The sequence below is a fragment of the Mixophyes fleayi genome, chromosome 1 (genome assembly GCF_038048845.1).
Source record: "Mixophyes fleayi isolate aMixFle1 chromosome 1, aMixFle1.hap1, whole genome shotgun sequence".
Taxonomy (NCBI): domain Eukaryota; kingdom Metazoa; phylum Chordata; class Amphibia; order Anura; family Limnodynastidae; genus Mixophyes; species Mixophyes fleayi.
This window is the reverse complement of record NC_134402.1, coordinates 224,078,084-224,094,974: the sequence shown is the minus strand read 5'-3', so window position 1 is coordinate 224,094,974 and position 16,891 is coordinate 224,078,084. Positions and strand designations below refer to the sequence as shown.

At 40.2% G+C, this 16,891-nt stretch overlaps 1 protein-coding gene across 2 annotated transcripts in view; it reads left to right on the top strand.

Annotated features, from left to right (window-relative positions):
- Positions 1-16,689, top strand: part of ARID3A (AT-rich interaction domain 3A) — a 46,849-nt gene extending 30,160 nt beyond the window's left edge. For both annotated transcript variants that reach the window (XM_075205974.1, XM_075205977.1), the window contains exons 5-9: positions 420-603; positions 8,146-8,396; positions 8,684-8,944; positions 9,473-9,565; positions 14,461-16,689. In XM_075205974.1, the coding sequence (XP_075062075.1) occupies positions 420-603; positions 8,146-8,396; positions 8,684-8,944; positions 9,473-9,565; positions 14,461-14,606 (935 nt within the window). In that variant the 3' untranslated portion in view covers positions 14,607-16,689. The remainder of the gene's footprint in view (positions 1-419; positions 604-8,145; positions 8,397-8,683; positions 8,945-9,472; positions 9,566-14,460) is intronic.
- The last annotated feature ends 202 nt before the right edge of the window (positions 16,690-16,891 follow it).

The following is a 16,891-nucleotide window of genomic DNA, read 5'->3' as shown; positions in this document are numbered from 1 at the left end:
GAATTACATTTTCAAAATGTCAGTTCGTTCTTCTTTTTAAATCATTTGTCAGGGCTCCCCATAGTGACTTCAAGAGGAGATACTATGATCGTATTTGTTTGTACGACATTGGCATCAATTATTTGACATTTTTACTTTCTGGCTTTCAGAGCGTTTTAGTTAACTGATATTTGGGTAAAATATATCATGCCTGCAATATGTAAATTTTGATGCTACGACAATAAATGTGTTTAAAGTCCCCTATATTATTATTATTTCACAAATAGTTGAATTGCTTTATCAATCAGTTTTTTTTAGAGCAAATTTCTTTGTAACCTTTTTCACAAAAGTATTTACCTATATTTATTCAAATGACTAGTGAATAAATTAGTGTTCTTATGGTTATTAGGGACACTGACATGTCTTGTTCGTTCCACTAGGAACACCTGTCAACAGAATTCCCATAATGGCCAAGCAGGTTTTAGACTTGTACATGTTGTATGTCCTGGTTACTGAGAAAGGAGGACTGGTTGAAGTTATAAACAAGAAGCTCTGGCGAGAGATCACCAAAGGTCTAAACCTGCCAACCTCAATCACCAGTGCAGCCTTTACACTGCGTACACAGTGAGTACAATCTAGCTTATGTGGATGACAAAACTGCTGTGCTATTGATATATGTTGAGTTGTACAAAATTTATGAGAAGAAATATATATATATATATATATATATATATATATATATATATATATATATATATATATATATATATATATATATATATATATATATATATATAAATAAAATTTCTCTACATCTCTATCTCTATCAATTGTCACTCACCGGACTGTGAGTGCCTCTTCTCCCGTTGTTAGGAACCGTGGCCGCCCGCCATCCTGATGGTCTGCGCATGCGCAGCCTCTATGAACTCTTCAGACCTGTTGCTTTTAGTTAATTGGCTGATCAGGCAACACTCCCTATTTAAAGCACCTGTGGTCATTACCTCGTGGCCTGATCTTGGAGTCTCATTCCCTGTGAGTCTCTGAAGGTGTTCCTGTGTTTCCTCGTGTCTTCAGCTCCAGCTGATTCCTCGCTACTGCATTGCCGGTTTCCAGACCGCTTCAACTCTCCTGTGTTCATCGTGTCTTCAGTCCTAGCTGATTCCTGACTACTGCATTGCCGGTTGCCAGACCGCTTCAACTCTCCTGTGTTTCATCGTGTCTACTATTCCTGCTGACCTCCGCAAGAATCATCATTGCTCCACTCGTGTTATGTTCTCTGTCTGTGTGCTTCACAGACACGGATTACCGCTACCACTCCTGTGGTCTCTACTCATGTCGGCGTTCAGCCGCTCAGCTATCCCTGTGTTTCTCTCGTGACAGCCTGCTCAACTGAATCGCGGTATGCTTATCTTTTATTGACTTTACCAGTTTATTGCATATCCGCTTGGACTGTGTTCTGCTCATCTACGGAGTCCTCTATCTCACGAAGTTATAGATGCTATTGACTTTGTATCATATGTCCTGGATCTCAGTAGTGACTTTGTATCTCAAAGCAGCACTAGTCATTTGCTATTTTATTATATATACCATTGGAATCAAGTTCCTTGTGCTCTCCGTGTTACCTTTGATGCTCCACTCATCTACCCTAGTGCCTATCCTCATCTATATATGCAGTGGTACAACTTGCTGAACGCAGACCACTGACTCCCTGTATCCTATTGGCACCAGTTACAAGTTTCCTCACTATAAGCAGTGGTACAACTTGCTATACGCAGACCACTGACTTCCCCGTTACCTACTTGCACCTGGAACCAGTTCCATCATTACAAGCAGTGGTACAACTTGCTGTACGCAGACCACTGACTTCACTACCTTCTATCTATCCCTGGACATTCCTCTCACTATAGCAGTGGTACAACTTGCTGTACGCAGACCACTGACTTTCCTCACGTCTTCACGTCCATCAAGATCCTCGTGTTCATATTGTTTAACCCATAACCTGTTGCTGCTAGTCATAGACTTTTCCTCTAGCATCCTCTCACCATCTGCTGATTCTCCTGTTCCGCTAGTCACTCTGCTACCAGAAGACCACTGTGTGCATACACTACTCTGGTAAGACTACATCTGGTGATATCCTGGGCAAAGACTCCTAGTGCCCGTGACAGTAAGATCAGGCCATGACAGACCCAGGATCGGAACCCTCAGCTAAAGAGATGCTGCAGTATCTGGTTACCCGTATTGAACAACAGGATGTTCGCCAACAACAGTTGCTGCAATGTTATCAGACTTTAGCCTCCCAAGGAACTTCTGTGCAAAATACCGCAGCCACTGTTGATACTCCTGTGTCATCACCTGTTTCCCCAGTGCCATCCCAGGTGTCTACTGCTTCCACGATACACTTGCCTACTCCTTCAAAATATGATGGAGACCCCAAAACATGTAGGGGTTTTTTGAATCAATGCTCTGTCCATTTTGAGCTTCAACCTCACAATTTCCCTACTCATCGTTCCAGAGTGGCCTATCTCATCTCCTCGTTTTCTGGACAGGCTCTTGCATGGGCTTCCCCTCTATGGGAAAGAAATGATCCATTGCTACAAGATAGTGCCAAATTTATTTCCACATTTCGAAGTGTATTTGATGAACCTGGTCGTGTTATATCTGCTGCATCCAGCATCCTCCGTCTACGCCAAGGATCTCTCACTGTAGCTCATTACGTCATCCAATTTCGGATACTAGCCTCTGAACTTCAGTGGAACACTGAGGCTTTGATTGCCGCCTTCTGGCAGGGGCTTTCTGATAAAATTAAAGATGCACTGACCTCACAAGAATTACCCTCTTCCTTGGAGGATTTGATTTCTCTTTGCAATCGTGTGGACATGAGATTTCGTGAGAGAGATTCAGAAAAAACAACTTCCCATAAGGCACCTCTTCGCTCAGGACCTCAAGTTCGTCAAGCTCCATCTCCAGTAATACCTATGGAGATAGGTCGCTCCAAATTAACTTCAGAGAAAAGAGACCGAAGAGTAAAAAATAGACTCTATATCTATTGTGCTGATTCTACTCACATGCTCAACTCATGTCCTAAAAAGTCGGGAAATGCCAGACCCTAACTAGTTCTGGAGAGGTGAAGTTAGGGTTCCTGGAGTCCTCTCCAAGTTCCACGAAATTAAAAGTTTGTGCTTTTGATGTTACCATTTCCTTAGCTACCAAATCCTTTGTGTCCCAAGCACTTATTGATTCTGGAGCTGCAGGAAACTTTATTTCTAAATCCCTCGTGAATCAATGGTCCCTACCAGTGGTTTCTTTAAAGGTACCTATTACCGTTACTGCAATCGATGGATCACGTATTATTAATGGTCTCATTACTCAGAGTACGGCTCCAGTAACTCTTCAAATTGGAGCCTTACACCAGGAAAAAATTTAATTTCTAATTCTTCCTGTTACTACCAGTCCTATTGTTCTAGGCCTTCCATGGCTTCAATTGCATTCTCCTCAGATTGACTGGAACACTCCTCAAGTTACGTCTTGGGGCCCTGAATGTCATCATCGTTGCCTTATTCAAGTTGTTCCACTCAAGATACAGCAATCCTCTATTTCACCGTGTCCACCGGGTCTTCCTCCTCAGTATGTTTCCTTTGCCGATGTATTTGATAAGCTTCAGTCTGAACGTCTTCCTCCTCACTGTTCTTGGGACTGTCCGATTGATCTTCAACCTGGCAAGACTCCTCCTAGGGGTCGTGTGTATCCACTTTCTTTACCGGAGACTCAAGCTACATCTGAGTATATCAAAGAAGAATCTCCAGCGAGGATTTATTCGACCTTCTTCCTCTCCCGCTGGAGCAGGATTCTTCTTCGTGAAAAAGAAGGATGGGTCATTACGTCTTTGTATAGATTATCGTGGACTCAACGCCATTACCATCAAAAATCGGTATCCCATTCCATTAATTACTGAGCTTTTTGATCCCATCAAGGGAGCCCGGGTCTTTACCTAGTTGGATCTCCGTGGTGCTTATAATTTAATTTGAATCAGGTCCGGTGACGAATGGAAGACAGCTTTCAACACCAGAGATGGGCACTATGAATATCTAGTTATGCCCTTCGGGTTGTGTAACGCCCCCGCTGTTTTCCAGGGTTTCGTTAATGAGATCTTCTGGGACTTGTTATATGTTTGTGTCGTCGTCTATCTGGACAACATATTAATCTTTTCCCAGGACCTGCCTTCTCATCATCAACACGTGGCAGAAGTCCTTTCCAGACACTGAAAAAATTTGTTATTCTGCAAGTTAGAAAAATGTTCATTCGAGTTGCCCCAGATTCCATTTCTGGGATATATTGTCTCCGGAGTCGGTCTTCAGATGGATCCAGACAAGGTGAATGCTGTATTACATTGGCCTCAGACAACTACTCTTCGTGCAATTCAGCGTTTTTTAGGTTTTGCTAATTATTACAGACGCTTCATCCAAGATTTTTCCTCGATTGCATCTCCTATTGTGGCCCTAACCCGTAAAGGGGCTATACGAAACAATGGTCCTCCGAGGCCCTTCAAGCTTTCCAGTTTCTCAAAGAGTCCTTCTCCTCCGCTCCTGTTCTTCGACAGCCTGATGTGACGCTTCCCTTCTTCCTAGAGGTAGACGCCTCTAATGTTGGCTTAGGAGCCATTCTATCCCAAAGATCGGAGCAACAAAAATTCCATCCTTGTGCTTTTTATTCTTGGGGTCTTCTACCTGCAGAGAAAAATTATGCGATTGGGGACAAGGAGTTGCTGGCTATAAAAGCAGCATTAGAGGAGTGGAGATATTTGCTGGAGGGAGCTCGTCATCCTGTGACAATTTTTACAGATCATAAAAATTTGTCATATTTACAGTCTGCTCAATGTTTGAATCCTCGTCAATCAAGATGGTCTCTTTTCTTTTCTCGTTTTGAACTTATTATAACCTTCAAACCAGCTGCTAAAAATAAAAAAGCAGACGCCCTATCTCGGAAATTCGTGACGTCCTCAGACGTTGAAGATGGTCCTAACCACTCAATATTAGATCCCAAATGTGTTTCTCTGGCCACTTCATCCACTAAGGTGCTACCGTTTGGGAGAACTCTCGTGCCTCCATCCCTTAGGAAGAAAATCCTGTCGTGGTTTCATTCTTCACGTTTTTCTGGACATGCTGGTGAACACAAGACTTTCGAAATTCTTTCTCGTAGTTACTGGTGGCCTTCCATGAGGAAAGATGTCAAAGATTTTGTGGCTGCCTGTGAATTGTGTTCCCAGTTCAAGACCTCCCACAGAACATCGGCGGGTCTACTTCAACCACTACCCATTCCTTCCAAGCCTTGGACCCATATTAGTATGGACTTTGTTACTGATCTTCCTCCTAGTAAAAAGTGTAATACAATTTGGGTAGTGGTAGATAGATTTTCGAAGATGGCACATTTTGTTCCTTTGACCGGTTTACTTTCTTCATCTACCCTGGCTGATCATTTCATTAAAGAGATTTTCCGTATTCATGGATGTCCTTCAGAGATCGTTTCAGATAGAGGGGTGCAGTTCGTTTCCAGATTCTGGCGAGCCCTTTGTAAGACCTTGGGTATTTGATTATCACTCTCATCCTCCTACCATCCTCAATCAAACGGACAGACCGAGAGGGTCAATCAAGATCTTGAGACTTTCATAAGGATGTTCTCTTCAGCCAACCAAGATAACTGGGTCAATTTGCTTCCATGGGCTGAATTCGCCCATAACAACATGTATCATGAGTCATCTACTAAAACTCCGTTTTTTGTGGTTTACGGTCACCATCCGTCTTTTCCGGAATTTCCTGATCCCTCCCGCCCACCCAAGTTCCTGCTGAAGAGACTGTTTGTCAGACCTTAAAAAATATTTGGTCTCAGGTCAAAACCTGTTTAAAGAAGACATCTGCCATATATAAGTCCTTTGCAGATAAAAAGAGACGGGCTATTCCACCACTTAAAATTGGAGATCGTGTATGGTTATCAACCAAAAATTTTCGTTTGAAGGTCCCATCTACGAAGTTCGCTCTTCGTTTTATTGGTCCATATAGGATCATTCAAGTGATAAACCCAGTTTGTTTCAAACTTTTACTTCCTAAGAACCTTCCTATTTCCAATGCCTTCCATGTGTCATTGCTCAAACCTCTCATCATCAACCGTTTCTCTGCTCCTCCTTCAGCACCTCGGCCAGTTCAAGCTCTTCAAGAGGAGGACTTTGAAATCACACATATATTGGATGCAAAAATTTCGCGAGGTGTTCTTCGTTTCCTCGTTCATTGGAAAGGCTTTGGCCCTGAAGAGCGTTCATGGGTTAGGGCTGAGGATCTCAACGCCCCAGCTCTTCTAAAAAAGTTCTATTCCAAATTTCCGGGCAAACCCGGTTCCATGTGTTCTGTGCCCACCTTTAAAAGGGGGGGTACTGTCACTCACCGGACTGTGAGTGCCTCTTCTCCCGTTGTTAGGAACCGTGGCCGCCCGCCATCCTGATGGTCTGCGCATGCGCAGCCTCTATGAACTCTTCAGACCTGTTGCTTTTAGTTAATTGGCTGATCAGGCAACACTCCCTATTTAAAGCACCTGTGGTCATTACCTCGTGGCCTGATCTTGGAGTCTCATTCCCTGTGAGTCTCTGAAGGTGTTCCTGTGTTTCATCGTGTCTTCAGTCCCAGCTGATTCCTGACTACTGCATTGCCGGTTGCCAGACCGCTTCAACTCTCCTGTGTTTCATCGTGTCTACTATTCCTGCTGACCTCCGCAAGAATCATCATTGCTCCACTCGTGTTATGTTCTCTGTCTGTGTGCTTCACAGACACGGATTACCGCTACCACTCTCCTGTGGTCTCTACTCGTGTCGGCGCTCAGCTATCCCTGTGTTTCTCTCGTGACAGCCTGCTCAACTGAATCGCGGTATGCTTATCTTTTATTGACTTTACCAGTTTATTGCATATCCGCTTGGACTGTGTTCTGCTCATCTACGGAGTCCTCTATCTCACGAAGTTATAGATGCTATTGACTTTGTATCATATGTCCTGGATCTCAGTAGTGACTTTGTATCTCAAAGCAGCGCTAGTCATTTGCTATTGTATTATATATACCATTGGAATCAAGTTCCTTGTGCTCTCCGTGTTACCTTTGATGCTCCACTCATCTACCCTAGTGCCTATCCTCACCTATATATGCAGTGGTACAACTTGCTGAACGCAGACCACTGACTCCCTGTATCCTATTGGCACCAGTTACAAGTTTCCTCACTATAAGCAGTGGTACAACTTGCTGTACGCAGACCACTGACTTTCTTCACGTCCATCAAGATCCTCGTGTTCATATTGTTTAACCCATAACCTGTTGCTGCTAGTCATAGACTTTCCTCTAGCATCCTCTCACCATCTGCTGATTCTCCTGTTCCGCTAGTCACCATGCTACCAGAAGACCACTGTGTGCATACACTACTCTGGTAAGACTACATCTGGTGATATCCTGGGCAAAGACTCCTAGTGCCCGTGACATCAATCTGTTGACAGTCAGACTATTGGCCCCAAAATGTCAACAGGTTCAACGTGTCTACAAGGCTAAAATGGTGACATTGTGAGTGTCGACATTCAAATCGAAATGGCACTGGCAGCCGGAGCAATACAGTACATAATGCAAAAAATAAATAAAACGTTTGTACATAAAAAATAAAAAAAACTGTGGCTCTCTCTTCTTCTTCGCCAATCATCTTAACCCTATTGCTGCTAGCCTAGGCTGGTACTAGCAAAATCAGTGGAACAAGAGGCGTGGGGTTTAGTAGTACCAGCACTAGTCTTTTGGGTTTCTCTCTGCTGTTATGACAACGAACACTACGCCAGTCAGCACGAGGCTAGATTCCCTGGGGTCCACAAAAAAGTTTGAATTATTTGGGTCTACCTCCCTCCAAAAACGTTTATGTAGATTTATTTTAATATAGAAGGGAATATACAAATAGTATATGGTACAGGACTTTTAGAATAATCCTCAGGGCTGGCAGTACAGTGAGAATTTATGGGACATGCAAATAGTACCTTCACAAATGGGTGATGCTAATATACATCTTTATGTCTTTCCTTTTTCATTTAGTTTGCTTTTTCTTTAGGTGCATGGAATGCAGCCATTACAGTGCTATAACCTTCCTCTCCTCCTTTGCAGGTACATGAAGTATTTATACCCTTATGAATGTGAGAAGAGAGGCCTTAGTAATCCAAATGAGCTGCAGGCCGCCATTGACAGTAACCGCCGAGAAGGGCGCAGACAGAGCTTTGGAGGTTCCCTTTTTACATACTCCCCCACTGGAGCTCCAAACATGCTTTCTTCTCCAAAGATGCAAGTCTCTGCAATGGCGCTAGGAGGTGGTGCAACAAATGGAAGCTCACTTACTTCCCTACAGAAGATTAAGAAGGGTGAGTGGGCATAGAAAATAATGATATGGATGGTTATTGTAAGCTTGCGAGCAGGGCCTTCTCACCTCTGTCTGATTACCCAGTTTGCTTATTAGTTTACTGTGTTAGTCCTTAATTGTAAAGAGCTACGGAATATGTTCTTGCTATATAAATAGATGATGATGATGATGATTTGGGATTTATGGATATCGGCAAATAATTAAACTGCGGTATCTCAGTCTGTTGATCGCTTCAACTGTGTCTTGCATAATAGATCTCTACAAGTAACTTATCTTTCCCTTTCACAGAGGAAGACTCTCCATTGTCCTTGACCATGCCGTCCAGGGTTCCAGTTACTTTGTCTGGGCATTCTATGGTGGCAGCTCAGGTGGCTGCTCAGGCAGCAGCGCTGGAGCAGCTCAGAGAAAAGCTGGAGTCTGGGGAGCCCCCTGAGAAAAAGTTTGCACTTGGATCTGAGGAACAACAGCGCCTGGTGCAGCGAGCTATCCAGCAAAACCTCCTAGCAATGACCACACAATTTCCCATGAACATCCGCATTAATAGCCAAGGTAATTTATGTGCATAAACTCCATTGCCATGGCCAAGAATAGAAATAGATTATATAAGCAAACTAGAATATTGGTATACTTGATCAGGTTTTCACGTTTGTGCATTCTGACTTCATGTTAAATAAAATCTGAAATTACATATGTTTATTCAGTTAAAGTACAGTATATTTCATTAAGGTGGGATAAACATGTTCAAATATATTTTTCCATGCCTTTTTCCAGTAACACATACATTCCCACCTTCCAACAACTGACGCACACTAAACTAAACCTTTTGTTTTGAAGTGTGTATTGTGATATTTGTTCTTTAGGGGATGGGGTGGAGATAATGATGTAATTGGTGTCTTGAATTGAGACAACTATTTTAGCAATTATTCTATATGTTCAGTTTCTAGTTCAATTGAACTTCTCATAATCAGGAAAGGCTATATGCATGTACTACAATGTCCAAAAGCAGTGTGATTAAACTCCATTTTGTACAGATATAAAATAATCTCACTTTTTTCCCACCCCCCCCCTCTCATTCAGCTGAGGGTAGACAAGACTCTGCAGTTAACCTCACTACCAATGGCACTAACAGTATTAGCATGTCGGTGGAGCTAAACGGTATTGTGTACACCGGTAAGTTGCTGTGTCTTACTCTTCCTTTTCTTGACCTCTTACAATACTAGGTATTTCTGACCTTGGTTCTTTTTAAAGAGGACCCCTTTATCAGGGTTAAGAGGCATTTACAATTAAATACACAATGAAAATGAGATAAGCTTGCTGCTAAACAGACTTTTCCTACTCCCCACCACTGTTTACCAGGGTCTGCTCGGCTGTTTTCTCCAGTGTCCACCCCCAGATCTAGTTTAGCATACAAATAGGGTTACAGGAACTCCTCAACACTGTTGGTAAACTTGACCGTCCCTGAATCTCCTGTAATACTTTTATCATAAACAGGAGAACAATGCTAAATAATTAAAACATGGTTGTAAGTACACACACCAGTGCCCTTCAATAAATATTATAAGTGCTGTAAGATGAGAAAAATGTTACCATGACAAGGGAATACTTTTTCCTGACTGACATTACCTCTGCTAAAGTCCCAGACAGTTCCTCTGAAATTAACAGGGAATTAATGTTTTTCTGTATAAACTATTTTAAAAAATGAGGGAACTTATTTGGATATGTATTATAATAGCAAACATATATTTATAGGGGATTTGGTCATATTTCCAACAATGTAAATGTTGGCAGTTATCCTAGCTACATGAAAATGTCGGCAGGCTAAATGCTGACACTTCCATTTTGGTCACTGCTTCAAAATGTCGATAGTGTGATTGTTGACATTCACAATGGCAACATTAAGAGTAATCCTGGCTATACAGCTGCCAGACCCACAATCTGCACAGGTTTGGATGTGTGTTGGGAGGGAAGGGAGGATAGTTTTAAACTTTATTGGTTATTTTTTAAAAAATGTTATAACTGCTTTGTGCCAGCTGGTCCGCCGGCATTGCTCTTTTAATGTCAGCATTGCGACAATCGACAATGTGAATGTTAACAATCACACTGTTGACACTTGAAAGTGTAGACATTTCCATTGTCCTTTTGTATCCAACCCATTTGCAGTTTAGCTTTTTAAAGGTGAATAATTGCAACATATTGCATCTAAATTGTGTTTGGTCTATGTACAATGGCTATAAAAAGTATTCATCTGCTTTTTGGAATTTGAATTTTAAAAAAATAATTTTGATATGATTTTAGAGGTGGGGGAAAAAACAAAAGGTGGTTCATTCTTTAATAGCCCCCATTTGGTGCTGTTTTATTTCCTCTCAATTGCCCTTTTCATAGTACAAACTATTGCTGCTTTGCAGGATGCTGGTGAGCAAGTCTCTACAAACAATGTGAAATGATTATTTATTCACCTCATCCGCATTAGTAAATGGTGCATTGGAACGAATGTACTTTGCAAAGAGAAAAATAATGATGGCAATTCTGGTTGGGACATTGCAGAATGTTCATTGATCTTGTGGCAGAGAATTGAGACATTCTCTATTTTGCACTTTTTTTTTTTTTTTTCCCCCCCCTGTGTTTTTGTTTTAGTGATCATTTGGCCGTTAGGTGAAAATAATTTCTTCAGCAGTCAAGAAAATTCCAGACAGTTGAGCCTTGCTCATGAGTGGATTTACAATCTAGTGTGAAAAGGGCAGATCTGAGAGAAGAGGGGCATGTGTGATGCAGACTGGAGTTTGGGACAGCTGTTAGCAGTGGGAGTAGGTGCATGTTCAGAGAGCTCTTAAACATTTGAAGTGATAAATAATTCCATATGTGGGTAGCGGCATGGTAGGAGTCTTGTATGTAAGAGTGTCCAAAAATTAAACCTCTGGTTAATATTGGGTGCTGGTAAAATAAAGATGGCACTCATACTTGATAGTAGAAAAATAAATATTATTCCATGTTTTTAGATCCAAGAGGACCACTTGTGTATAAGTGTGTGTGTGTGTGTGTGTGTGTGTATATATATATATATATATATATATATATATATGTGTATATATATGTGTGTATATATATATATGTATATGAAATCATACTTGCCAACTCTCCCGGAAAGTCCGGGAGACTCCCGAAATTAGGGGATAATGTTGCGCATGTCAGTTAGAGGCGCGTGCTCGGTGTACTCAGACTGGCTTCACTTGAGAGAACAAACATGGCTGAGTCTCTTGTCTAAGAGATTGGCACGCCGCCGCTTACTGCCAGAACACAGATCCTGCTGCTGTCTGCCAGAACGTACATACATATATTCTGTACACCGCTGCTGCCTGCCACAACAGACAGACCCTACTACTGTCTGCCAGAGTATACATGTGTGACGTGACAAAAGTTGGTGCGCAGGGAGTGACATTTGAAAAATTTGTTGGTGCAAAGGGGTTGACAAGTGAAAATAGAGCTGGTGAGAATGGGCTGTCAAGTGAGACACTGGTACACAGGAGGTAACATGAGATTGAAGCTGGTGCATTTGGAGGTGACGTGTGCATGCGGTTACAAAGCTGGTGGGCAGTTGGGGATATGTGAAAAAAAGACATGCACTGGAAATGAAGGGTACAAGGTTTAGAGGAAATCTGAGGGAAAAATTACTTTATCAAAACAGTAGGGGAGAGGTGGGATAAGAATCTACCAGAAGTGGTAGAGGCTAATATAGTAGAGTAATGCAAACACTCTTGTTTATTAGGGATTAAGAAGAACCACTTGGCCCATCTAGTTTCAACTATTTTTAACTGCTGTGAAATTCCAAGTTCATAAATTTATTGTCAATATTTTCACTTTACAAAAAGCCATGAAATTCCATAGACAAAAAACCTTACAGTTTAACATGTCCAATTAAGGTTCCTTATACACAATCTACAATGTAAGAAAACGATTGAAACTCTTCAACTCAAACTACAAAAAGCAATGAAATTACGACGATTAAGGCAGAAACCTTAATGGACGTGTTCCTTGCGCAATATAGATATGTTTTGCCATCACATCCTGTGGTTAGCTTCAGATTCAGCACTATCGTGGAGTGAGATTGCTGTCACTCACACAAAAGGTGGAGCTGCTAATTCACAGATTTGTGTGTTCACTGGAATACACACATACAGTAGTAGTACATTTTCTTCGTTTACCTTTATCGTAGTTTAGGGTCTCTGTGTCTTAGAAAGGAACGATAGAATAACTTCATAAAAAACTACAAAATAATATTTTTGAAATACATTTAAATGATAGAGAAGCCTCTGCTTAGTTTGGTTATCAGTGAGCAAAGTTTGCCATTACATTCCCTTACAAGGCCTAAGCTGACTTTTAACAATTCAAGGGTACATAAAGCCAACAAAACTTGACTAATAAAATATTTCCCGCTAAACTGTTCAGTAGTGTAAACTGAACACAGAGAGCACCAGAAAAAAGCTGCAAGCTGCTATACATAAAAAGCTGCTATACATAAAATAAGAATATGTTCCCACAGCAAAATAAAAATAAAAACTAGTTTATGTTAATATAATAAAGGATATCAAATGTATTTATTAATAAACTAAAAACTTAATGCAAATGGATTGCCAACAATACAAAGTATTTTAAATGTGCAGCGAGTGCTCAAATCAGCATATACAGATAGACACAGATGTTATAATTGCTCAGAGAAGATTAAGGAGCCAAAATTAGTCCACCTCTGGTAAAAATGAAAGGTCCTCAATTGGATAAGGTCTTATTGCAGCAGTAACCAGCTGGTTTACCAAATCCTCAGTTAATAAGGGAGAATACTGATGCTCAAACTTCAGTTATGCACTCGTAAATACAATAATCCTCAATATGAGGTTCTGTTAAGCCAAATCTCGGTACATTCACAAACCAGGCTCTAGTATGTAGTTCCAAACTGGCATACACACTTATATAAACTACCATCCATAAATCAGGACTAAGAGGGGATGGCTGTGGGGACTATCATCTGTGTATTCCAGTGAACACAAAAATCTGAATTAGCACCATTTTGTGAGTGACAGCAATCTCACTCCATGATACTACTGAATCTGCAGCTAACCACAGGATGTGATGGCAAACCATGTCTGTATTGCGCAAGTAACACGTCCATTAAGGTTCCTGCCTTAATCGTATTTTCATTGCTGTTTGTAGTTGAAGAGTTTCAATCGTTTTCTTACATCGTAGATTGTGTATAAGGAACCTTAATTGCACATGTTAAACCGTAAGGTTTTTTGTCTATGGAAAAAATATATGTGTATATGTATGTGTGTGTGTGGATAGAGATAGAGATAGATATAATATATATATATATATATATAATATATATATAATATATATAGATATATATATATTATATATAGATATTATAATATAATTTTAGATTTTCTTCACCTGTACGTTCTGATGGTCCTTTAAATATACATATGCTTCGTGCGTATCCTGCAGTATGTTGTGTCTGTATTTATGCGGCAAGTGCTTAGACCTGTAATCAACTACAAACGTTTGTTGAGATCCTTTCGATGTTGAATAAGCGTATACTTGTGTGCATTTTCTGTCCAATTTAAAAAAACAAAAAAAATCAAATTGCCTTCACTTTACATTCCTTTATCAATCAGGCCCACTGTGTGAGCTGAAGTTTGACTAGTCAGAGCTTGTCAGAATAAACGTCATGCTTTTCCATTTTAGCTGTTTGTCCAAGAGTAGCACTTTAGTTTTTTAGTTTTTTTTGTATACAAATGTGGGGATGCTTGTGATGGCTATCCTTTTTTGGCAGAGGTTATGAAGATCTATCTATATATCTCTGTAAACTGCATTACCCCCAAGCACCCCAGTGTTTAGTTGGCAGCAAGATATTAGGTTATTTAGTAGTATACTGGACAGGGTAACGTCGGTCACATGTCAAATCTATTTTGACAATTTCCATAATGTTGTTTTGTCTTTTAATTGAATAACTTTTCAGGGGCAGTTTGTATAAAATATGATGGTTTATAATTTTTCTACCCTGTTTTTATTAGGTGTGCTGTTTGCTCAACCACCTACCTCGACGTCTGGAATCGGCAAAGGGAGTGTTACCCGGACTGCCAGTATAGGAGGGGCCAGTAGTACATCACTTGTTCCACCTTCTGCTCAGGCTCCCAGTTCTAACAGTTCATCACCATGACAATGTCGCCAAATCCCAATACAGCTAACGCCAAAAACAAAGGAAATCACTCTGTGTTTCACACTCAGGTTTATTACTTCTGGTCAGTGCGAGCCTCCGGAATGCATTACAGGGTTCAGAGGGGATTCAGAGGGTGTTCAGACTGAGCCAGTATGGGGGCTGAAACCCTTTACCCTCTGTAAATACAAAACAAAAAATCCATATACCTCACTTATTGCACTGTAAAAAAAAATAAAAATATATATATATATATAATATTATATATAACACCACCACAACCAATCATATCACCTCAACTTTGTGCTCCGGAGTAGGCTTACATGCAATTTTTTTTTTTTTTTTATTATTATTCTATCTTCAAAAAAAAAAAAAACTATGGAATTTTAGATATATATATTTTTTTTTTTTTTTTTGTGTAAATGTCTTTTTATTCTTAAAGGAAGGAGGAAAATGTAAACTTCTAAAGAAATCTATATAAATATATATATAAAGATTGCTGTATCCCTGGCGCTGGACTTTTAAGGTGGCACAGAATATCTGCACGATGGGATGTGCCTGCTGCTCCTGCTTGTGGTTCTGGTCTTTCCTGCCCCTCACAGACTCTGGAATGTAATCAGAGGGAGCAAGGAAAGCAGATCACTGAATGTTTTGCTTATTTTTTTTTGTTTTGTTCCTGTGGTTGCCTGAAGTTTTGGGGTTCAGGCAGCATCTGAACCTCAAGTAAACTCCACCATTCCATAACGCTCACCCAGATAACCTCTTATACGGGTCATATCAGCTGGCAAATACAATGGTCATCACGAAGCAGGTTATTTCATGTTAATTTTAGATTTTTCAGATTGTCTTAGAACCTTTCCTGTGTTTACCCTTCCTCTGATGGGTGCATGCTGGAAATACTTTGCTTTGTCAACTTAGACTTCTTGTAGGGACTAGAATGAAAACGGAAGCATTCAAAGGAAAATAGATGGTCTATAAAATTATATTGTAGCATTCACACACCTATTGGCTAATGTGTCCATGCTATAGCACAGTGCTGTCAACTGCCAAGTATGTATTGCTGGAATAAATATCCCTCCAAAAATGAACTGTAGTCTTATCACGGCTAAAGTAGCTGTGTTCGTTTGTTTGGGGGCCTTTTTTTTAAATTTTTTATTTTCTTACCCCCATCATAATATACTTTTTAAACACATCAATGCAGTTTTATATGGTGTTGAGAATTCAATTTTATTATTTTTTTGCCTCTTATTTATAAAAAGAGGCTATAGCAAAACTATCCAGAAAGTTTGGGCAGTAGTGAAGAAGAAATCTAGAGATTTGGTATATTGTGGACACGTCCACATTTACATTTGTGTATGTTCCAAAAATGAACCAACCTGTAGACGTGACAACTAGTACTTGCAGGTCTTACAAATGGGAAGTCTTTTGTACAAACTGTCCCACTGGCTTCCATAGGGCGACTGCATTGTATGCTTACTAAACAGACTTGTCCATCACAATTTGTTTTGCCCACCAGCCTCTTAAAACTTCCATCATTTCTATTGTATACCACAGTATTTTTAATTGGATTTGGTGTTCCACCTTCAGGGGAAGGGGGGAGAAAAAAGTGCTGTACTAGAGCATCCTCACGAGATTATAATCATGCACACCACCATACTTTCCTAGGAAGTTATTTTGGAGATCCTTGGAAATGTTTTATAAATTACATGTTAAGGTAAATAATTGCATTGTCGTGTACCTTTTTATTATGCCTAGTAAAATGCAGTGCAGCCATCCCACCACACCCCAAGTAAGAATGAGCAGATAAACAAAAGATAAAGTAAATGTACTATGATGTGCCAGAGAGGCCTTATTACAGGGTTTGTGGAACCCCATGATTCATTTTAAAATTAGACAGATGGTATAAAATCAAATAACTTTTTTTAAATATCTATATATTTGTAATGATAGCGCGTGCTGGGCAGGGTATTGTTAGACTCAGGGTTCGTGTTTTCATGCCTCATCCTCTGCTTTTCCCTTTTTGCCCTTGTATTTGGGTGGGTATAGACAGAGTTTAGAAAATGTGTGTGTAAAATTATATATATATATATATATATATATATATATATATATATATATATATATATATATATATATATATATATATATATATTAAAATATATATATATTCTCTCTCTGAGGGTAGAGTTGGCTTATAACTCAAGGGGGTATACTGTTTTTCTCTGTTTCTACTGCCTTGCCCAGGGGTAATGTGGGTAGTTTTGTTTCCTCCTGTCATCATGTGTTTT